The sequence below is a fragment of the Ambystoma mexicanum genome, chromosome 6p, assembly GCF_040938575.1.
Source record: "Ambystoma mexicanum isolate Mex_15411 chromosome 6p, UKY_AmexF1_1, whole genome shotgun sequence".
Taxonomy (NCBI): Eukaryota; Metazoa; Chordata; class Amphibia; order Caudata; family Ambystomatidae; genus Ambystoma; species Ambystoma mexicanum.
The window spans coordinates 459,819,937-459,838,987 of NC_090935.1; the positions used below are offsets into that span (position 1 = coordinate 459,819,937).

The 19,051-nt window shown below is 42.4% G+C and overlaps 1 protein-coding gene across 1 annotated transcript in view; it reads right to left on the minus strand.

The window, feature by feature from the left end:
- Positions 1 to 19,051, minus strand: part of LOC138511519 (molybdopterin synthase catalytic subunit-like) — a 125,671-nt gene that overhangs the window by 50,496 nt on the left and 56,124 nt on the right. Inside the window, exon 3 of the mRNA XM_069627260.1 lies at positions 3,143 to 3,266. Coding sequence (XP_069483361.1) covers positions 3,143 to 3,266 — 124 coding nt within the window. The remainder of the gene's footprint in view (positions 1 to 3,142; positions 3,267 to 19,051) is intronic.

The window sequence follows — 19,051 nt, forward strand, 5'->3', positions numbered from 1 at the left end:
GTCATCTAGCATTGAAACACATTAGAGACTGTCATTCAAGGCTCCTATTGCAAGCTCTTCTGTTAAACCTATTTTAACGACAATAGTTTTGGCTTAAAGGTAGCACTTTCAGCACCACCTAATAGCCAAAACTAACAATGACTTACCAATACGCAAATTACTCTGAATTCACAAAATAACTAGCCAGTGACAAAATAGTTCACTTTTCTCTTGGTTTACTCCAAGACCGTGAAACATGTTCTTTCGCAGGGGTGTGCTAGGGAGTTTGAGGTTGTGCCAATATTTTGTGACCCTACAAAAGTATAATCACAAACAAAAATATAAAGCATCTTAAAAACCTTTGTGAACACCCTTTTCTACATTTTCCAGGGTTACATGTAGGATGTGAGGTTATGTAAAAGTTTGCAAATGTGTGGGATATGTGCACCAAGAAGATATAAAAGAGGTAGTAGTGATAGAAAGTGAAGTAAGCTAATCCAGAACAAGTTAAGAAATATCAGAATATTAGTTTTGGCCTATGTGGCCTATGTTTTTGAATCTGGTGCATTTTGTATGTATTTTCCAACTAGTTAATTCACATCTTATTTGCTTGTGAAGACAATTTGGAGTTTTGCTTTATTCTACCACAACCTTACATCTGCAGTGACCAACTAAAAAGGGATTATTTGTGAAATGTGTCCATCTAAATACCTGCTGGTGGGAATCATAATATGTATCATGTTATTTTGTATTATGTTTAATAAAGCCTATAGCCTTTTTATTGCCACAACAATCTGTCTCAGGGTTATAATTATACATGTGCATGACTCATGCCAATACACAGATGGCACGTAGCATAGCCATGCCAGAATTGTCAACCAGCCTCAGATGGAAGTTGAATACTACTGACCATGAGCCATGTACAATGCATGTCAGATGACATTTCATGGAATTCACTATTAGAAAACACATGTGTCACAGGGTGCAACAATGCTAGGATGTTGTAATACAGTGAGAGCAGGCATACGGATTCAATAATGCTAGGTCACATAATGGAGTATTATCAGCTTTGTCTTAAGAAACAATTGTGTATTTGTGAAAAAACAGATGTAGTAATGAATGTTTTACATGTACGTAAGCCTCGCTCAGACAGCCCAGTGAACAGACAACCTGGCTCATTCACTTGTGTGACAAATTCACGGATGTCGTCACTTCTCCTCTAGGGGGTGCACCTTCCCATGAGGTCAAGGAGGTATAGCTGCTACCTGATAATCCCACTGGGGGTGATACTCAGTGGGTGGATTTCATGTGGACGGCATCCCCCTATTGTACTAGTGACTACCTGGGGAGAACGCGGTATCCTGATAGCCCAATTAACCCAGACACACCTTCCTAACCCATCCCACCACTACCCTCCTTAGTGTACCCATGTACCTTTGCCATACCAGCCAGGTATGAGATAAGGAAGGGAGTGGAGTCCTCAAGGGTCTTATATCCCTTATGTACTGAAAAAAGGAAGAAACCAACCGACTCGCTGGGAGTCCTCAACATCATTAATGGGACGAAGAAGAAGTGCAGAAGCATAAAGAGCACCTCTACTGAATGGCCTAGTTATTATAAGATTCCTATTGGCTGAGCTATCATTAAAACAGAAGAGGGAATTCCAATTCGGAGAGGCCCTCCCTAGAGGAACCTGGAGATTCGAACCCTGTACGAAGCAGGAACAGCAGAGGATGAGAAAGATACCCACCTGCAGTTGTGTCAGCAGAAGGTCCGTTGCGAAAAGGCTGGAGCGGTAGACAGGAGGCGGAGCACCCAGCCAAACTAGAAGGCTGGAGCAAAGGAACTACCTGGGCTGTGCAGTTTAGCAGCAGGGAGCAGCTGCAGAGCCGCTGCAGTCCCTGGAATGTTCTGAGGAGGCAAAGAGGCCGATGGGAACTGCTGCAGAATTGCTGCAATCCCTGGAAGGATCAGGAGCCGCATGGGCGGGGAGTTGTATGCAAACACAAGACACTGGTAAGCACCCAGAAGAGGGTGAAAGACTGGGGCAGTTGTGGTGACCCCCAAAATAGAGAATTTCCCAAATGTTTCGGGAACCAAATGAAAAATACAAAAAGTGTCTGGGACTCAAGAGAGAAGTCTATGTCAAAGAGGTCTGGGACCTGAAGGAGAGAAATAAACAGAAACAGATACAAATGTGACCTGCGGCAAAGAAAGAAACTAATAAGGAGGGTCTGGATCCGACAAGGGGGAAATGCCTGGTAGGATAGTGAACCAGGTGTAACACTTGAGCAGCAAGAGAAACAGAGGGGTCTGGGATGCACAGCCAATGACAAATTGCCTCTAGGATCATCAGAGTCACAGTACCTGGCAGGGTAGTGAACTAGGTACACTGTGGACATGGTGAATACTGGAGATCCTGAAGAGCACTTTGAGAAAGGCCAGGGCAAGGGAGACATAACCCTTGGTCTAATGAACAATGTTGAACCAGCCAAAAGAATAAAGTTATTCTCTTGGCATCCAGAAGAGGTTGAGAAAGGCCAGGGGAAGGGAGACGTACCCCTTGGTCTTGATGAACAGTGTGGAAAGAACAAAGAGGAGGTAAGCAACCTCTTGGATTCGTTAAACATCTGTTAAAAGCCAGAAAGAAAAAAGAAAAGACACCTGTCCTGGCATTGTGAGAACCATTGAGAAAACAAAGAAAGGTCAGGGGTAGGGAGTCATCACACTGTGAAGATACACGACTTTTGTTTTGCGTGTTTTGCTGGAATACAGTCAAAGAACCTTTTTTGAGTCTTTTGATTTTATTCCTGCAGAACAATTTGGTTTGCTTCACTCAGAACTGTACTTTGGATTATTGTCCAGAAGGGAGTCATTCCTCTGGACCAAGAAGACCACCCCTCTTTCTTAGTTAAGTTCATATTGTAGCAGATAAAATTAGGCTTTTGACACAGGACGGTGGACTCTTTCCATTCGACTGACAACCTGACAATTTCCTTAGTATTAGTTGAGAAAGTGAAAACCCTCTAGGAACTAGGATCAGATAGGTTTTTCTCTTATTTGCTCACTAATACCAAAAGCATGCAGCCTGTGTGCCGGTCTCCAACTTCTACATGTTTATACTTGGTTCAAGAATATTTAATTTACAAAAATTTAACCTCACCTTTTTCCAAATTGGAACTGTAGCCTTCAAGGTATCAATGCAGTACTGCACAGCTTCAAGTGCCTCACTCCTATGTGGAGATGATACAGCAATAATAACGCTTGCTTCTGTGATGGGAACCAGGCTGAAATATTGGAAAGGAACAAAAGGATAAGAGGCTACCTCAAAAAATGAAAACAATGAAGCTTTGTGAAAAAAGGCCAGCAACACAATATACTGCGGGTGCTAAACCAAGCATTCATTCAAATAGCGTTAATGCATAAATCCTTTTTTTTAGATTTGGCTGAAAGTTGGTAAACTCAATTGTGGCCTAAATACTCCATAGAAGTAGTTTTTTGCAGATTTGTGCAAGGTTACATCAGTGCTTGTGTTTCTTCCTGTATATCATTCCCACAGGTGTTTGTGTGCCTGATGGTGACATGTAAGGATAACACAATGATGAAATGAATACTCCCGCCACACCATCCATAATATTACATTTGACCTCACCATCCTCACAGAGCCCTATATCTAAAAAAGGTGCACATTCATACAGAGTAATTTCGCTCAGAAATTGGTTTTACATGCAAAGAGGCAAGCTGTACAGCTTAGCGTACCTGGTAAGCGCATGGGTAGCATGCCCAACTCTTGCTAAAGGGAATAAGAGGGGTGAAGATTCCATTCTCCCTCTGCTCCGGTCGCACTTGGAACATCCCAAAGCCAGCAGCACCACTTGCCCATCCTACCCCTGCTTCCCCACTGCACAGTATTAGGAACCAGAGAGTCAAAATGTACATTTTATCCTCACACACTTTCTAAACAAAAATATGCATGGTCACTATATATATATATATATATATATTACTCCTGGTCAGTTTGAAGATCCCTTGTTTATAGGCCAGGTCCATTGTTTGGTTAATGGAGTTTATTTTGGCATCTTTGTATGCAGTGGTTCTGGTGAGTGAGGCAACATCTTAAGATAATTAGAGGGTAAAAAGATAGTGAGTTCTGAGGTACTTAAGAGTAATGCATAGTGTACTGTGATCCAAAAGCGGCTTCTCTATAAAACTAAAACTTAATTAAGCTACAATTAATGCTCACCTTGTGAGTATAGCCAGTTCAGCGTACTGTCCTTTTAATAATAACACGCTTATGGCTGCACTGAATGGGTCTCCTGAGGTCTATTTTGAGCAGATTAATGACGCGGATATCATAAGAGTTGTGAAAGAGCTGAAACCATCTGCCTGTCCGAGCGATGTATGCCCTGCCAGAATAATTAAAGATTCTATAGATGACATAGCATCTTCACTCACTAGAACTGTGAACTCACTCAGAGGTTTGGATAACCCCCAACCCCCATCTTGAAAAAAAATATCTTTGGACCCAGTGGTGGTGGGCAATTATTGCCTCATCACTAAGGTCCCATTTTTACTGAAAATTCTCGATCGAGCGGCTTATCTTCAATTTCAAGAGCATTTAGGGAGACATGGACTATTGAGTGCCCACCAATCAGTTTTTCAGGCTCGTCATGGAACGGACAATGCTATGCTGGATTTACAAGCTAAATGTTCCTAAAATAGATAATGGTCCAGTCGCTTTGCTTATGTTGCTGGACCTCTCAGCGGCTTTTCACCTGGTGAACCATGAACTCCTACTAGAAAGATTAATGAAGGTACGTGAATTGCTCTGAGCCAACAATTTCTTGGCTTGCCTCATTTCACGGTCAATGCCAATCTAGAGTGGCTATTGAAAAGTTTCAGTTACCTTCTGAGCTACTGACTTGTGGTGTACCCCAAGGAGCTTGCCTTTCTCCCATCCTGTTTAATGCGACCACATTTTGATCTCATAGACACTGCCAACATTGGTTATACCAATTACGCCGATGATACCCATGTATTCTTTGCGCTTACAGGAGAATATAAGGCTGACACAGCCATGATCAATTAGGTATATATGATGATCCAGGCTTGGATAGTCTCTAACTCGCTGGCTCTTAATGACAGCAAGACAGAGCATATTATGGTGGGCTCTGTAAGGACTGATTTTCTATACTCTGGCCTGGTGGAGAGATGCATAGAAGGCCAACCTATATTGTGACAGGGACAACTCTGGGGAGCTGTAGCCAAACCAGTTCAGGTAACAGTGACAGGCAGTCTAGGCTAAGACCTTCAGAGGTGCTGAGCTTGTAAGGGGCCCACAATGAGGTCACACAATGGGAATCACAGATTACACTTAGACAGGATGTATACAAATACAGTTATTTATGGCAAAACCACACCATGAAAAATGACTACTAGCAAAGTAGAGGTGTCACACAAGATGTATAGACATAGGTACATATATACAGTCGCTTGTAAAAAGGGCATAATATTCAACACAAACTCCTGCACAGCGACGCAAAAGGACTCAGCAGCCACGGTCGGACTTTACCTCCTATTGCAGGTCCCCTCGATGCTAGGACGCCAACATTTCGTAGAGGTGAGTCTCGTAGTGGTGGCAGCTGAGGATCCCCCAAGTTTCAGGCAACGGTGACGCCGGCAGCACGGTAGCCCAAAATCGAAGCTAGTCAGCCACAGGACGGTTCCAGGGCACTTCTGAAGGTTTCCTTTGGCAAGGCATCAAGCAGACATCAAGAATGGATGGTCCCTCCACTCCAAGGGTCTCAGCTCCTTTGCAGGACTACAAAAAAATCACAAGCAATACAGGGATTCTCCAGGACAGCAGAAGAAGTTGGTTGCCAGGCCTCAGGTCTGAGGTTTCTTTGCGGGCCTCGCAGCTCGATAGGATACTTAGCTCCTTCAGGATGCTCCATGATCTCTGTCCTCACTAGCCAATAGCAGGACTAGCCCACACACACACCCCAGCAGTGGTCTAATCAGGACCACTGATGATAATATTCATGCATACCCCTTAGACACACTGAAACCAGTTTGTGGATTGCGACCAGACAGTCCCAGCCCACATCCTGCGAGCAAGCAAACACAGCCCTCCAGTAGCACGCCAAAAGCTCCTGTTTTCCCAGGGAGCGGAAGTCCTTATAAGGATTTTCTTGCCTCTCAAGCCAGGAAGAAGGCTAAAGAACAAGATGGCAAAAGGACAGGAGAAAAACCATGCGGCACGTCCACGTTTGGACACTAGCCACGCTTAGTAGCTAAATGCGTTAAACGTAGTAAGGCTGAAAGGAAAAATCCACAAAAGTGTGAAAAAGTCACTGCTGCTACCAGCTTATCCTTTTAGCACACCTAGATTAACCAAAAATCCTCTGAATGTTAGTCTAGGGCAAAACAACGAGTTACCCCATTGTACTGCAGTATAAGCTGCATTGTGCAATGATAAAAAGTTACCACAAGTGATACAAAGGTAGCCAAAAGTAGTAACACAGTAACATGACTAAGGCAAACAATGTTTCCCAGTACAAACAGCCTGAAGGACTTGTCAGTTTCCCCATTACATAGGGGCAAAAGCCAGTGCAGTGATGCTTAAGGCTTCACATCACTATAAAAAGTATAGGTCAGATTAAAAATAAAAGCAACATGTTTGGGGGTTCCATAAAGATGTAAGGAAAGGTGCAGTAAAGAGAAATCTTCCCTAGCATGCTCCAGCCAGTGTATTAAGAGGCATGACGCAGAATAAATGCTGTTTATAATTGGCAACTGTAGGATTCAAGTCAGCCATTGTGTAAAGACCCTGGGGGTTCACTTGGACTCTAACCTCTCTATGAAGCAACATGTTTTACACATCAAGGCCGTATGTGCCTATACGACCAAGTCGATTAGGCATCCCTATGTTGGCTACAACTCTAGTAAACTCTGGGATCAACTGTTGCAGTAGCCTTCTGGTGGGCACAGTTAAGGTTAATATTAAGACTCTGTAAGTGCCCCACAATTAATCAGTTTGAGCTGTGTGTGGGCGAGCAAGTGCAGAGCATTTTACGCAGGCAAGGAGATCTCTGCATTGGTTACCCGTTAACCATTGGATCACCCACAAGATCTTATTGCTTACTCATAAGTGTATGGCGAACCAAGCACCTGCCTATTTGACACAGCAACTGAAGAAGCCACCCGTTCTACAATCCCTACGCTCTGTCGGAGCAAGTTTTTGTGCCTCGTTTCAAATTGAAAAACTCTATGGGTACCAGTTTTGATATTGGTGCACCGACTCTTTGGAACTCTCTTCAAAGCGATATCAGAGGCATCACTTATCCGGCTGGCTTTAAGAAAGCCATAAAAACCCTTCTTTAATTCAAAGGATTAGCTCTGGGTAATTTATGGTAGCCTATCTGGATTCTCGACCTTGATTAATTCTGACATTTAATTCATGTTATGTGTATTGTTTTTGTCTGTGAGCGCACTGAGGCCTATGAGCATGTTGCACGGTACAAAAAATTTATAGTAACAGCATGCAATTTTTGAGTTTGTGGTTTTCATGTTTGCAGCGATGATAGCAGACAATTCATGTACAATTCTACTCCTTTTGTCCCTGTGAAGTGGAAATGTTAGCAGCCCCTTCTTTTCATTTAAGTCTGTAAACTGAGATTGTTTCTCTATTGAATTATACCTTGTGGGTGGCAGAGCGCGGTCCACACCAGAGTGCCTTGCAGACAGGGAAAACTTTGCAGGATTAATCAGCGTAGTGTGAATAAGTGGCAATTTCTCATTCAGGCAGATTCAACTCAGGGAGATTGGATTACCCATCGTTTTGGCATTTAATGATGGGGTCACGCATATATGGTGGGTCTTTATAGGATGCTTGATGAAGCAAGGATACAGCAGATTTTTTAATTCTCAAAAAACTGGTTGTACTTTTTTAAGGCCACCATATTGGAACAAATGTACAAGGATTCATTGTGAATTTCATTGATAGTAAAGTACGATTATGTCAGTTACTGCTCTTGCTGCTCATCCTGCAAAGGATCAGCCCATCACACCACCGATGAACAAGAAGCTGAAGCACGTTATGACAGCGAGTACCTCATTCTGAAGATCCACTAATACCTACTAACACACAGGATTTATATAATGCAATCTACTACCATACGAGTGGAGAAGCCCACTCATGGAAAAGTATTATCAAGCATGGGAGACCGAACCACTACAAATATCTTTTAGTCTCATCTTTGAGTTTGACGGCGTCGGCCCGAGAGTGTGAGAGCCTTCTGAGTCAGGGATATGCAGTTGGGTTGGAGAGCAAGTCAACTTGGTCCAACAAGCAGTGTGGTGGACAGGCAGCAATGGCATTGGGCAAGAGGAAGTTTGGGACAGACAGGACAGGCTTGAGGGAGAATCCATAGCCCACAGATGCTCCATTGTCTGTGGGTTGCTGTGAGGACCAATTCGGGGTACTAAAAGAGAAAAAGTCTACATCCTGCCCTTCCCAGCAATAAGGTTTGCCATGGAGCACTTGCACGGCTGCCCTCTTCCTGTAGGCAGAGTCCTAGGTACCAGTACCACAGCAAAGCAGGGGTACATCAAAACAGCAGTCATTGGAAATGTTCCAGTGGTGTTTGCTCTGTTCTTAGAGACCTGGGTTGTCACTCCATAGCAGAGGTTTTTGGAGCAAATTGTACTCCCAACCAGGTCCTAGGTGAATCCTCCTTCTGCAATCAAAGGACGAATCTACTAAGAGAGGGTCCCTCTCCCCAGCCCTTACAAAGGCACACATCCATAAATGATTGGTTCTCTTTTAGACTTGTGTAAGTGGTCCTATCCTGGTTTCTGTGTTCAGAATCTTCTGTCTGGCGATGAGATACCCAGGGTGCTTTGTCTGCAGAAAATGGGAGGGAGCAGATATTTTGGGAGCCCTACCAGAATACAAGATGGCGGGACCCTTCTGTTGACAGTAGTTCTCTCCAGGGGTACTCTGAGTCAACACACGTCCCATGTCTGCATGCATCAACATATCTATGCCATGTTGTGCCTTCCCTTTGCATTGCATTGCAGGGCCTGTACTTTGAAAGACTCGACCTCTCTCTGCCCCTTCGAGGCAGTCCCAGCCTTTCTGGGAGGAAACAACTTTTTACTAGGTGCCAATCCAAATGGTTTGTTTTTGGTGAAACTCTGCCCCAGGAAGTGAACACACAACAGCCCTTGACTAGGAAGGTCACAAGTAATCCAAGCTGATAATACAGGGATACAAAACAGTTTTGATGAGCATAGTTGTGAATCCCCAGTTGCCAACATTTCATAGGCAGACATAGCTAATATATATAGTGGTCATCTTCCACCAGATCCTGAAACCCACAAATATCACTTAAACTGCTTGTGCACTTTCAAAGACATTATTTTAACTGCAAATCAAAGCAATGTGAAAATTAGAATCACTTGATTTCAACACATGCCCTTTGAAGGATGCTTCGATGTAATATTACTGAACATCTCCTCCACATTGTAGACTTGCACCACTTTTGTAGCAAATTTTACAACCAAAATCAGGTAAACAGTTTAATGAACAAACTGGCTTAGCAACTTCTAAATGTGATGCACCATTGCAGCTACAATTGCTGCTGGCAAGAAAATAAATCATGCCCACCAGCAGTGAGTGTCACATGGGGATGTTAAGATCAATAATACTGTATCTGGGGAAAAACCCTCCAACAAGAGTGTGCAAAACAGGGGGCTGTCTGATCGAGGCTGTTTAGCAGATCATACAAATTCGGGCTCCCGACGAGGAACCTATTCTGCCCAGGAAGGCTACTTCGAGACAAGGATACAATTGAATAGGTCTAAGGGAAGATCACCTTTGCACTCTCCTTCACACCCTGTGTTCAAAAACAATTGAATACAGAAACTCATTTTGTGGTCCCCTATTGGGGAATTTTTGAATTTTATATAAAGTACAATAAAATGCACTGGTTGACAAATTAGATTTTTCACCCAAACAATTTCCTAAAACACACATACAGAACGTGATCACAAGAGCATAAACAAATGCTTGTGTATCAAATCAAGGGGTGAATCTCTTACTGTCATGGTCTACTAGACAGCAATATGGTAGGTGTAACTGAACATATTCTAAACAATAAACAACAAGACAAAAAAACACAATGTTCTTTCTGATAACAGTGATGCTGCACTGCGAGTGAAAAGGTGTCTACACCAGGGTGTTTCTGCCATCTGCGCGGGTTAGATGAGCCTCGCGTCTACCACGGCATTCATCAGGACAAAGTCTGTATGTGAGGGAAATCGTGGAGTGCTGTAAACAGGGAAAGGAAAACTGTTTAGGAGAAAGCTTGAGTGAGGATAATATAGATTCAACTAAATTGTTTACTGTACCATGTGTGAAAAATCATGGGGGAAAACAGCTTACCTATGTGGAGGAAATTCCAATAAGACTAGTATAGGCTACCGTCTCAGGTAAATAATCCCGACGACGTTACTAAGGTAAAATAAGAGGTGACAAAATAAATAAAATCTCCCCAAGGGATTCACATTCCTCTTCATGCCAGGAATTCAGAGTCACTGCTATTGTAGCAGAAATGGACTCATTCGGGGGTTACACATCCTCTACACTTGAAATGTGACATTTTCATATGCTGTAAGACTAGATAGTTTGCCCAGGGAATACACCTGAACAGCTCGAAATGCTTTCCAGCCATCAGTGTGATGGGAATGACTCAGTTCTTTGTCTAAATCGTATGCTTGCACAAAAACAGGAACACCGATATGCTTTTGCAAAACGTATTTCCCAAAACTGTGAGGAAAGCTACTATTAAAGAATTACAAGTCTGCCCTGCACAAGGAGGTTGCTCTCGGTTTTCCAATATAAGCTAATCAGTGAGGCGGCCACACTCTCATTACATTTTAAAGTAAAACATTGAGGGCCTCCTGTTACCTGGTCCATTTTCCAGTCCGCCTCTTTAAATTCTTATTTACCATTTAGCTTTTCTGTAAATGTAACATCAAACTAATCAATAGACAAGAATCTGGGAATGTTTTCATGATAACATTTGAGCAAAACAACCAATATTGTTTTGACCTCTTACAAAATAATGGTCAAACCAAGAGCATTCAAAATGTGTGCGCCACATGCTAATGTTTTGTAACGCCTGAGGAGTATATGCAATTAGGACCGCATTGCCAACGAAAGCTAGTATAGGAATAAACCGTGTCTAAATTTGGGGCATCTGCCCCCATTTCTACGTGATTGTTGTATAGCGCATTTGCAAATATTCAATTAACAGAGGTGCCATTGCATACCCTGTTCGGACAGTTCTCTTCACTAAAGAAGAAAAATCATGCATTGCTGGTCTATCATTTCCAAATCTTACACTGGTCCAGTTATCTGTATGTAAATTAAATAAGATAATCAATATTCTTTCCCAGAGCTTAGTTCAGTTAACAGAATCAAAGGGTGTTGCCAAATTCATAAATGGCAGTTTGTGTTTTAAAAAAACATATGTTGGCAGATATTTAATAATCCCTGAATCCAAACTAGATTTGAGCCAACACATGATTGACAATGGCTGAAATATTTCAAATGCAGAATTTAAGATGGAGTTAGGATAACATTTTGATATGTATTTACTTTCATCGTTGCATTAAGTGAGTTCGGAATAAATGGCATTATAAAATCACACATACAACCCTAAAAATAATGATTGCGATAGGTATTCAACCAAGATTGTTCTTTCAGGTTCAGATTAGTACACGGGCACTACAAAATAAAAAACAAAACAAATAAAACATGCACCATAGCAGTTTTACTGAGGAAAAGGATGGTCAGGCTTCAGAAACTAGTTCTAGATCAATAATTCCCATGGGATTACTCTATGGTGTGTGGCTCGTAGTATTGAGGTCTTTAAAATGGCCACCAACAAAAGTATGTACAATCTTAAAATCTGGCCAAATAATCAGAGGAAAATTGAATTTCGACGGTCTCATTTGAAAGATATTGTTAGGCCTAAAAAAGTAGTTTTAAGAACATTTTCAAATGTTTAAATGTACAGTACAGGAATGCCATTGCAGCTCTAGTGTTATTCATTTGTTTTTTCCCTAAAGATAATTTTTGTTATATGCTTCACATGCAACTGTTCTGGCAGGTGTAATGTAGACAGATCCATGGACTAAAGCACCTAAAATGTAAAATAAAATCCATGAGATTACCCCTGGTAGATGGAAATCAGTCACACTAACAATATTGTTTCCTAAGGTAAATCATATGGCGAGTCTTAATGAGCATCATATTAAGTATTCGCAACTTGAACATGAGGCGATGCAAGCAGAACAACCATTGTTGTGCAAGTGCAATTGCTCGAGTGGTATAGACTGTCATTTGTGCTGATTATATTAACATAAAAGAAATGCAGTTTTATTTCAAAACTCAAAATCTACTGAAATACTTGGAGACACACAAAAAAATGCCTGCTCTGCATCCAATGCACAATGATGGCAACAAATGTTTGTCAGAAGATATGAGATGATGATCAGTTGAATGAAAATAGCCAATGAAATTTGACATTCATTGTGGGCATCAATACAAAAGGTCTTCATGCATAGGACATTGCAGTTGACAGTCAGTCAGTTGCAGACACCACTGAGAGGAGCTGCAGCGACCTTCGGCGTCTTTCCTTTCAGTCGCTTCCTTGTTTCCTTGGATATCGGAGCAAGAAGTGTGCCTTTAAGGAAAAAAAGGCCAACTTCCTACAAAAAGGCCTGGTCAGCGCGGCCGCGCGTGGATTTTCGCGCTGAGTTTCAGTTAGCTGCAGACACCACTGTGAGAGGAGCTGCAGCGACCTTCAGCGTCTTTCGTTCCAGTTGCTTCCTTGTTTCCTTGGATTGCGGAGCAAGAAGTGTGCCTTTAAGGAAAAAAAGGCCAACTTCCTACAAAAAGGCCTGGTCAGCGCGGAGCACGCGCAGAGTTTCGTGCTGAGTTTCAGTCAGCTGCAGTCCGCGGCAGGTAGCCAGCTGCCAGGTAAGACTTTTGATCATGGACACTCGTTCTTTAACTCGCCTAAAAGTGAAACAAACACTGCCCTGTGCTGGGAGCGAAATGCTTTTGAACCCGGTGACCGACGAAGTGGACAAAAGCCTTTTGACGGTCGATTTAGGGGCTGATCATAAAACCTGTGACCTGGGAGCGGGGAATGTGGAGAACGAGTCTAGCTCGCTGAGCCCCGAGCCTCAAGGTCCAGCGGCACCAGTTCCATCGATGTCTGTCATTCTCGAGCCTCCCCTCCGCCCTGTAAGAGGATTCAATTCAACACTACCGCTAAGTCAACGCCTAGTCTAGAATACTGAATGAAAACCCTTATTGATATATCCTTATGTCCAGTTCATGCGTTCTGGATGACTACCCCTATATAACACCCCTCTCTTGGAATCCCCCTGACCCTGCTGAGCCAGGAAGTAGTTCTGTTTTGCAAGTTTAAAAGGTTTATTTGATAATTTAAACAATAGATATATATATCACACTTTATAATAAATTAATAATTGAATATCACACTTAATCTGAGCAGTAATCAATAATGGATATTCCACTTCTTTAAAATCAATGATGAGTGGTTATAGGATGGATAAGATAGCAACAATACTTTGATGGTTTCAAATGGATGCAATGTGGAATGAAATGCAGTACAGAAAATAACTTGATAGGATTTCAGCAAAAGACAATGTAATCACTTTCTTGGACAATTCACCCCCCCTTTTATGCAATGCAAGGAAATGGAAGGAAAGCACACAGTTCTCAGAAATGCAATCAAATGTAATTCAGTTCACCCCAGCAAGCTTAGACTACAGAAGTTTGAAACACAGGCCCAAAATACTTTTATATGTGATAGCAATATATTGGAAAATGTGCTAAAATGATTTTAATTCCCTCTGGAGGTTCAGGGTGAGTGGTATCTAGTTAATATTAGTCCAGGCTCACTCTAGCAATGATTCAGGGATGGTTCTTAAGAGGCAAACGAATTTTTAGCAAGGAAAGCAAGGAAGCTGCGGTTTTCACACGTGGAGAAATTTGCAAATCGCGGCAAATTCGCGAGTGCGTGTTTCGCGATTGCGGCAAAAGGATAGAGAATAGGAATGCGGTTCTAGGTTCGTTGAAAAGCCAAGATTCCCAGCTTTCAGAGGAAAGTTACTGCAAGTCTCTAAGATAAACGGTTACGGAGTTATGAACGATATGGTAAAGGTCGTTTTTCAGATTTGAAATTTTAAAGTTCAAAGTGACAAGTGACAGCTTGCAGCTAAAAATGACAGGTGACAGCTTTGCAAATGACAGGTGACAGTTAGGAGGCAGTTCTACTTAGATTAAAATAGCTTGGATTAGATTATTTTAACTAAGAGATTGGTTCTGCACAGTTCTGGTTAGATTAAAATAGATTGAATTATATTATTTTAACTAAGAGATTGGTTCTGCACAGTTCTGCTAGGTACTCACAATATATTTAGAAATGGAATGGGCCTCGCCACGGATCTGGTCAGGTTTTCTTCACTCGCCACGGACGGTCTCTGCGTACAGCGTCGGGGTCAGCTCTACTCTGCTGGTCTGGGTCTCTGGTTCTGATCAGGTCTGTGGGTCCGGATACAGCGGTCTCCGGTTCAGCTGGTCTCTTTCTGGATACAACACTGCTCTCTGGCAAATGGCAAGAGTTCTTGCAAAGAATTCAAACAGCTCGCCTGGCTGTGATAATGGCAATGATTTGAGGCCTGCTAAAGAGGGATTTAGCTTGTAGTTGACCTCTCTGCTACAAATTCTGAAGTAAAGTCTTGGTCTCCGAAGGTGGATAGATTGAAGTCTCTATGTTGGCTCTCTGGAGGTTGATGGAGGTAAAGTATGGATTTTCCCGGCAGAGCGTCCCACATCAGATGGAATAGAATGTCCCTATCTGTCCTGTCTGTCTGCTTTTATGTGTTTTGAAAGTGGGTGTGTGAGCAGCATCACTAGCCAGCCCCTCTCCACTTGTCATTGGCCACTTCCTCCTCTTCCCCTTGATTGGGGGAATGAAATGAAGTGTCATCATGATGAGGTCTGTTTATGGTACAGAGAACCCACCCCTGTCAACTTTACACACAATCTATATTTGATCAAAAAGACATATTTCATAGATACACAGTGGTTTGAAATTACATGCACCCATCATGCATATTACATGAGATATACCCTGTTCAAATCTGCTCTTCCTGAGAGCTTGCATTGAGAAATGGCAACATATTTCACTTTTTGGTCAGGTTACCAGTATCAGATTCTTACTCAAATTTACCCAAATGTGTGCAAGGCATGCAGGCATTAATTGATGAAGTATCAGACTTTTCACATGCATCCATTTTAAGTAATACCCTCTTAACTGCTAGTTTGCCCCCAGATCATGCCACCGGTTCTAAAAACCTCTTAAAATGTGGGCAGAAAAATCACAAGAATTATGGTATCATTTAAATAATTATGACAAGTCCGTACTATGAGTTATTCATCTTTTTCTAAGACCATATTCTGGCTACAGGGGTGTCTCTTTTCAGGTCACATGGTACAGAAACCAGTCTTTCCACTTTCTTCAAGCTCAGCCTCTGTCTCCAGTTTCTCCCCCTCCCAGTTTCTGCCAAGAGGAAGCCATTTTTATTACCCCTGCAATAAACCATCTGCCTGGGCCCTGGAAGGCCCATTGTTCAAGAGGAAACCATTTATGGCCACTTCAATAAACCCTCTGCCTGGGTCCTATGTTTAGTCTCTAGCAGTCCCTTGGTAATTCAATCAGAGAAGTGTCATATCCCTTTTGGTGGGAACAGCAAAAGGCAGCTAGGCCTGGGAACACAGCAGTTGTGCAAGTCTCATCTACTGTCTGGGGTAGCTGGTGGGCAGAATTCAGTTCCTTAAGCCAGGCCCCAGCTAATGTTACTTTTAGTTACCCAGTTTTCTGCATTCAAATAAAACTAACCATTTTTACACATGCAGCTAGAATGCTGATTCTAAGTTTAAAACTATGACATTTAAACAATTGCAACCTTTGTGACACTCAAAAGTAGGTCACTCATTTCTTTTAAACATTTAGATTTTTAGTGTCTTTCAGTCCAAATTTACTTAAACTGCTGAAATCCACAGCTCAGCCAGTCTTGTTATAAACCTTCAAGTCACTTCAGAATATAACTTTACATTGGATCCACCCCTCAGTAAGTCTTTCGTTGGCCTGCTTTGGGTTCATTTATTCAGTTTTACACAAAAGAGTCTGGTGTTGTTTTAAAACGCCGGCTTTCTGATAGTGGTGAGTACTGGTAATGCAACCATTTTTGGGATTTTTCTTGGATTAATGCATTCCAAACAGGAATGGTTCTTACATGGTAGTAAATCCTTGCTTAACATTGTTTTGATGGGGCTCCTTACAATAAAATGGTTATGTGGAACCCCACAAAAGGGTTGAATCTTTAAAGTGGTCCAATGAGTCACGATTTCAGAAACTTTTTGACATCAGTAACAGTGGATTTTGTTAACAAAGATCTTTCTTTACACTGGTGGGTGGCAAGTTAGGTAACCATTTTGGGTGTGCGCACAAACTGCGTGGTTCTCCTGGATTCTGGCGCACTTGTGGGCTTTTTGGCCATCTTGGATTTTCTAAGCCCACAGCACCAAATATTGCAGCATGATAGCTCAAACGTGGGTCAGGACACCCAACAGCCCTCAGCAGTCCATTTAGTCTCAGCAATAACCTCTGACGAAGAACCGAAAGTAAGGTTCCCGGCGGGGGATTGTATTCAGCCAGCAGCGTCTAATGACGAGGCCAGCCCAGTTTCAGATGCTTCCGTAACAGCAGGAAAAGCTGAGGCAAATCTTCCCGATAATGAGGTTAATGGGCGTGAGTGTAACGCTCGATCAGACGTCTCATGTGACCCGCGAAGCGCGGAAAACATTAAAAACACTCTAAACGAGCAAGATCACATTCAACAAAATATACAACATGTGGACACTTTAAAGGTTGAAAGAGCTGCTCAGTCTGCCTGTAAAATAAGTTCTGAAGCCTCAAGTAAAATCTTACAACCATGTGGTCCACTAGATGGAAACAACGAGGAAGGAGAAGATCTATTCTATTCCCCATTTGACGTGACGGACGCCGAGCTTCTGAACTCGGACCCCGTGCGCACTCAAAAAAACACCAAAACGTTAAGATTTCATTTTCGGAAACAGGTTCCAGATCAAACTGTTTCCCACACAGAAGTATTTCCTCTGACCCAGACGAGCCATCCACTCATTAACCAGCTGGTGAGTGATATAATGTCGAATTTAGACACAATAAACATTGATAAATCAGTGTCCAATAACAAAGAGAAAATGCGAGTCGGCACTGCATAAATTTACCCCTTTGATGAGATCGAATAATAACGAAATTGATTTACCTGGACGGGAGGCCAGACTTACTCTGAGGTTGCAAGCCGACTTCGAATCAATGAAGGCGAAGCTAGCAGAAAGTTATTCAAAAGATAAATATGCAAATGGCCACAGTAACAGAATAATGTCGACTTCTGCGCATTTCAGTGTTCTGGAAACAGGAAACGCAAACCTCCAACAAAATATAACCCATCAGGAACAAAAGGAGAACGAAGCTGTTAGCTCGCTGAGATGGGAGAGGGATATCCCCGGATCTCACCGGTCTCATGTTTTTGGAGACGGGCGAGCCGAAAAGCCGAGAGGGGCGGCACTGCAAGCTAAGTCCTTGACAAAAAAAGGTGGAGATAATGCCCCAAATTGCTCCACTCCCTAAATGCTTACACAGTTGAATCTGCAGAGACACGTCGTGGGAAGCAACTTCTGTCCCGACAAGCTGAACACTGCGACACCAACTGTCATTGCAAGGATAAGGCGGCAAGCCCAATGGACTCAATTACAGAAGCCAAAGCTAACCTATCCGTTGCTGCGGCAATACAGATACATAACGTTTTAGCGGCGACATCACAGGCCCTAATACCTTTCATAAAATTATATGAAAGTGTGAATGAAACGTTACATAACAATGGAGCGATAGTTGGACACTTAGCCGAAAAAATATCATTGATGGAACTCAATTTCAACTCTCAGCAACAACAAAGAGTAAACGAACACATTGAGATGGAAGATGGATTCAAAAAAATATTTCAGCTAATCGAAAAAAACTCAAAAGAAGCCAGGATTCAAATGGATGAGCTGTTGAACTTTATGAAAAGGTCCTTCTTGAACTTAAGCCCAGCACTTTCAAACTCGGCTCATCCAGGAAGTGGTAGTCGTCAAGACATAAGTCTTAGAGATCCAGCTACACCACAAAGAACACAAAATGAAAACGTTCCAGCTAGCTCCCAAGTTAGCACACTCCATCGGGCACTTTCTGACGTAAGCATAACAAAGCCCATCATAAAAACGAAAGTAATTGAAACAAAAATTGATAATCAGGTGGAATCTCAATCACACCTAGTGGAGGCCCCAAAATTGAACGATGGGAGGCAAGCATGCAATGGCTTAAAAAGAGCAGTCTCTTCCAGTATCTAGGAGTTGCCATCAGCGGCACCAAGTTGTTCAAATTCAAAGGCCTCTTTTGGAATCTTTCATGGAGGAGCAAAAAACCTCCAACTTGGAAAGAACCCAGGCATTACCCAAGATGAAGGGCAAGGAGGGGCAGCAAGTAGTGCTCAACACAAAAAAAGGAAAGAAAAGACAAAAAAATACAGTTGTCACAAAGCAAACTTCAAATTCGAGGAAATTCATTAGAAACCTAACAACTCCCCCCAAATCTAAGGTATTTGTCCGAGAAAAGTCTTCAGGGAAATCGACAAATAAACAACTGTTATTTCCCCGTTTTGGAGCCAACAAAAGAGAACGACAATGGAAAAGAAAAGCAAAAAACACTCAACGACTCGATTTTGAATGACAATGACAAGCGTCTAAGCCAGCAAGATCGAACCCAAACAAGCAGAGGAGAGTTGTCTCGGAATCTAGCTGCGACTCGACAATCGATGGACTCGAAGAACTCTGTAACTTGTC